The 5,585-nt window shown below is 42.7% G+C and overlaps 1 protein-coding gene across 1 annotated transcript in view; it reads right to left on the bottom strand.

The window, feature by feature from the left end:
* Positions 1-5,585, bottom strand: part of tmem39a (transmembrane protein 39A) — a gene marked incomplete in the record, with an annotated part of 15,667 nt that overhangs the window by 5,197 nt on the left and 4,885 nt on the right. The window contains 4 exon segments of the mRNA XM_014002992.1: positions 1,063-1,250; positions 1,325-1,664; positions 3,627-3,781; positions 3,851-3,934. Of these exon segments, the coding sequence (XP_013858446.1) occupies positions 1,063-1,250; positions 1,325-1,664; positions 3,627-3,781; positions 3,851-3,934 (767 nt within the window).

The raw sequence follows: 5,585 nt of genomic DNA, 5'->3' as shown, positions 1-5,585 counted from the left end.
AAAAAAGATGTGAACTTTTGTTCAGTCATAAAACCATCTTCTGCTCTGACAGCAGCAGCTGATAAGTTCAGCAGACAGAAGCTCATTGTATGGCAGGCAGATATTACATTTATTTGGCTTCACCACACTTACATTCTAGTTATTTGAAGTAGTTTTATGACAGGACTATGTGCAGCTTAAGGTCCTGTCACACTATAACATTTTACATTAACTTGTGAAAACTTATTTATGTCTAAATGACTAATTTTACTTGAAGTTGTGGTTATAACATCCACTTTATTTTCATATGGTTGAAAATTTGAGACGTTTTTTGTTTGTTGTTGAAACTGTTTTTTGTRCTTCTGTTATGTTCMTTTGCAGTACAGCAAAAATACTGGCTTTGATTATGATGAYAGTTTTCTGCTAAATAAATGCTGTAAAAACTACATTTTCTTTGCTTTTTATGATCATTTTCTACAGCGATACATACAGTTACTGTGAAGGGATTTAATTTTTACCCTGATATGAACTTCATACCGCCCAGCCCTAATTTAGGGCTTGATCTTCTGATTCAGACAACTCTTCTTGTTCTTTCTCCACTGAAGCAGATACTTAGTGCTTTGTCCTGATCYCCAAGTTTCAAACCTAAATAAGCACGTTTTATGAAACTTGTGACTGGATTCCTGTTAGACACAAGGGTGTATTCTWACAGAATACATCAGGTTTATTTCTGAAAGATCTTCTGGTTGAAGCCATTTWGTTWTTATACAATATAGAGGCTTTTCACTTTACTCTTACTAAAATGTTACGACCAGACGTGATATCACTCATTAAATTGTAGTCTGAATAAATAATTTCATTTCTAGAACGTGAAATAAATAAAATTGAAATGAAATAAAAAATGCATGTAAACAGAAAAAAATCAAGATTTGCTTCAAGCTCAAAAAGTTGACCTGATGGAGTAAAAAAAAATGTGATTTTTAGATCCAGCTTATTGAAATATTACTAAGTCAGCAATTTTGTGTGTGTGTGTGTGTGTGTGTGTGTGTGTGTGTGTGTGTGTGTGTGTGAGGCTGCACTCACACATGCTGAGGTGCGTTGCTGTACGAGCCGTGCTCCAGTTTCTGCCAGCGGCCCAGGTGGGCGGCGGAGCGGTGCAGCAGGTCGCAGTAACTGGGCGGCAGCAGCTGGCTCATCAGCATCACGAAGGCGTTGATCCACACCATGATCAGGTGCTCACAGGACCAGCGCATGTCGTAGTACTGGGTGCTCTGTGGGGGGTGGGGGTGGGGGTGTTAGTGTAACAAACCGGGCTGCGAGGCATCCGAGACGAGGAAGAACCGACCTTAACAAAGCACAGAGGCAGGAAGGCCACGTAGTAGGCACTGAACAGAGAGTTGAACAGAACCTCCTTGATCCTCCGGTTGAAGTCGCTCTTCAGCTCCTCCACCTCGGCCCGGATCAGCTCCGGCGTGTCGGGGCAGGTGTGGGTGGGCATGTGAGGTGGGCTGGAGAACTGCTCCCTCAGGTTCTCTCGTAACAGGAAGAGGAAGTCCCGCGGGCGGAACAGCGGCGCCTCCAGCAGCTCGGCCTGCTGGGGCTCCGGGTACTCGCAGTCGGGCGTGGCCGCTTGGCTCTTCCCGCCCTCCTGGTGGAAGCAGCAGAGCGGGACGTAGACCCCGAACCTGAGCGGCCGTGGACAAAACAAAGCGTTTCAGAGGATCATAAAGTCATAAATATGGAACAGGATCAGACGCATTAAGCAGAGCTCCATCAGTGCAAACAGAAACYAAACAAACAGGAAGTCATTCACTCAGAGCAAACATCAAACACGTCTGAAAACCACTACAGCTGCTGAGAAATAAAGACGGAAACAAACAAACAGATGAGTGYTTTCCTCACAGCTGCCATCATTAACCACCGGAGACAAAAATAAACGATTCAGATCAGAATCTGACTGATTTTCCTCTTATTGACTCAAACTAGAGAAAGATTCCTGTAAAACAGAGATTCTTAACCTTTGGGCCGCGAGCGCCACCTTGAGGGCCTCAAAAGAATAACAGTTTTTAACTTTGGGCCGAAGAGGGCCTTCGCACTAGCCCTCACGCTATATTGCCTTGTATGTATTAGCTCGGTGCTAGCACGACAAACAAGCTAAACTGAGGTCCTCCATCTATATTTTCAGTTGCAGCTGGAGTCATTTTTGTGTTCCCCTCTCTGTCATGTGGATGGAGGACCTCAGTGATGAGAGGAGAATGTGTAGCACTGAGCTAATACATATATATGGTGATAGCATCGGGGCTAATGCTAAAGCTAACAGGCTAAGCTGAGGTTGTTCTTCCATGAAGCAGCTCTGTTGTCCTCCATCCATATTTTCAGTTCCAGGCTGAGTCATTTCTACCTTCTCCTCTCTGTCAACGCTCTCTGGTTTCATTTAAAAGAGTCGATCATCAGATATTGTCCAAGATTAACCTTCAGGGTGGATATAGCTCGCTAGCAGCCTCGCACCGAGGACCTATCCACGTCATCATTTACCCAGAATGCTTTGTGTGGAAATAAAATGGCTCCGTCCGTGTTAAAATATATTTTTAAACTTTTAGTTTAAAAATTATAAAAACTGAACATCCTACAGTATTTTTAAAGTCTTTATTTTACAGTCAAAGTATATGTTTATCATATAAAGTCTAATGTTACAACTAATCGGGGATCCCTTTAAACATTTGCACTTAGAATACTTTTCAGTAAACTATGAGTCTTGTACAATTCTGATTCAAATAAAAAACTTTGTTTACTTGATTGTTAACTAACTACTATTTTCGTGTTAATATTGCCTTAATGAACAATGATTTTTTTAAATTAACCCATAAAACTCTGATGTTAAATGCGACATGGTTGAAAATGTCGGTGCACCTAATGTTTGTGCTGGTGCACCTAAGAAAAAMTGTTAGGCGCAGTGGTGCATCCAGTGCAAAACGTTAGTCTAGAGCCCTGAAAACTAACAACCCAGACTGGAGAGAAGAATCTGATGTTTATTAAGGTTATTTCGAGTCACAATCAGAGACATGAAGAAGAGTCAGAGTTCAAATAACACTGTTTCAATAAGCAAAGACCAGAGTTTTCTTAAAGATTTCCCCTTTGATGTCACTTCCTGTTTCACTTTGGCTGAGTCAAGTTCAAAAGAAAATATGCAGTTATGTGACATAATGGGTTAAATTATGTGTATTATTCCAGCTTTCTTAWATATRAAGATGTTTTCTTTGACTTTTTGTGTTTGAAGGATAGGCATGTGTCAGGCACTTTAAGCAGTCACGTTAGGGCTTTTATTTTGACAGGTTGCTCCGCGTTAAAAAGCTAAAGCTTTCATTTTGTTGTGAAACTTCTGGGACGATAACAGCAACGTTTTTCAGATTGTCTGTGAAYTCTCCAGCTGTGGAGGAAGACGACGAGGACCTGGACTATAACGAGGAAGATGAGCAAACTCACGGAGAACTGGAGGAAACGAGGTGAACTAGTGTTAGCATGAATGCTAATATCAAAGCTAAGGCTTACACAGACTAAGAAGATGTAAGATGTCAGGTCAGACAGGTCAGCAGAACTTATCTAACACAGATATGAGGGTTGGAACGCAGCACCCTGTCAGGACTCACGGGTATCCCAGGAACAGCAGGTTGAGCACCGAGTGGTTCCGGCACAGGTTGACCAGAGTCCAGCACAGAACCCAGCCACACAGGGTCAGCAGGCTGAGCCGAGCCGYGATCAGAACCACGTACCGGAGCAGAGAGCCTCCGCTGCTCTGAGACACCTGCAGCCAGGAGACACGCAGTCAGGAGGGGACACGGACACACGTCCAACTCTGGACACACCTGTTTACCTCTGAAACGATGGTCCAAACCAGCCTGCGGGCCAACATGACGGTGATGAAGATGGCTAGGTGGTAGTCCATCAGGTGGAAGTTCTGCAAGGAGGAACAACAAAGTTTAGAACTACGAGACACCAGTGTCCCAAATAATGTTTTTCAGACCCGAGTCATCTCTGATGTTTTTACTGCTTTGAACTGAGAGCTAAAACTTGTGTTCTGAGCTTCAGACACCACACCGCTAGTTTAGTCGTTAGCGCTAACCATAGCGATTAGCTCGCTGTTTATGAAGCAGATGTTTTTATTCAATATTTGTTATTAAGTATATTTTTCTTATTTACAAACACAAACYGTAGTGTTTTTCAAGAGGTCTGGAACTGATTCATGACATTTTAATTCATATCTATGAAGGAAAACTGATTTGAAATACGAGTAATTAGAGTTACGAGCTCGGTCACAGAACAAATTAAACTCTCGAGTCAGAGCACCGATGTCCAACGAGTACGGCTGGGTATCATGTCCAATTCTCTAGATCGATTTGATTTGATTCATAAGGTTCTGAATCGATTAAAGACGATTCAATTCGATTTTAAATAATGAAAATGGTTCAACTGTGTTGCAAAATACAATTTCACTATTTTTTCTCACAGGCAGCCTGTGGTACCAACCACGTACAAAAAACACGGGAAAGGGGTATTTTATGTTCAGACACAGACCAGCACAGATCAGTGTTTAGGGGGTATTTCCACCATATCCGTAGAAAAGGTGCATCTTTTTACACTTGTGCTTCTTTCCGGGCTGGACTTGACTGATAAATCCCCCCTCCTCCCTCCGGTTAGTTTTAACCGGGGGCGTGGTGGCAACATGTACGTTTGGTAAGATTCCCGAACCGCCGGTCCGTTCAATAATACTGGACACTTCAGAAAACACTGCTGCCGCTCAGCTCCTGCGTGGCACCGCCCCCACGGGCGCAGCCGGTGGAACAGTTAAACACGACGCGAGCAGCCTGTCATAACATGAAGCTGAAAAAAATAAGACAAGGGGAGAGCGGGTAAAATGAACAAACATGTCGAAAAGAAAAGATGAAGAGATGGATGGAGCAGAAAAAGACAGGGTTAGAGGAAGATGCAGCCAAATTAACAGAGCTTTTCCGAGGTGGAGGGACCAAATCATGAGTACAGGTTAGCAAACACTGCATGTTCCTACCATCCAGACTTGATTTATGTGTTTCTGGATGTGTTCAGGGCTCACAGAACATTATCAGGAATGTTTCAACATACCTGCATAAATCTTTAATGTAAAAGAAAACATATTTCAGGAAATAGTCGGTTTTCTTGTTCTGTTTCTGCAGGGATAGTATTCAGCTATTCTTGCTCAAGAAAATTACCGTATTTTTCGGACTATAAGCCGCGACTTTTTTCCTAAACTTTGAACCATGCGGCTTATAGACCGGTGCGGCTTATTCATGGATTTTTTTTCTTCAGCCACCAGCGGGCTCTTATGCTCCATTTGCTTCAACCACTCACTTCAAAAAAAAAAGAAAGGAAAAAAAGAGAAAAAAAGCGATCGCTTCCAGAGCCGACTGTTGACCAGGAAGCAGCGATTTAAAGATAGTCAATGGCCAAAAACTCATAAAAGGGGATAAAACAGACATTTTTCACGGTGGAATCTGACTTTCCCAACAGCTGACTGACGGGGATAAATCATTCACAAAAACTGGCCGAATGCGAAGAGCGACATTTCCTGATGT

The sequence above is a fragment of the Austrofundulus limnaeus genome, unplaced genomic scaffold, assembly GCF_001266775.1.
Source record: "Austrofundulus limnaeus strain Quisiro unplaced genomic scaffold, Austrofundulus_limnaeus-1.0 Scaffold16, whole genome shotgun sequence".
Lineage (NCBI taxonomy): Eukaryota > Metazoa > Chordata > Actinopteri > Cyprinodontiformes > Rivulidae > Austrofundulus > Austrofundulus limnaeus.
This window is presented reverse-complemented; position numbering and strand designations above follow the sequence as displayed.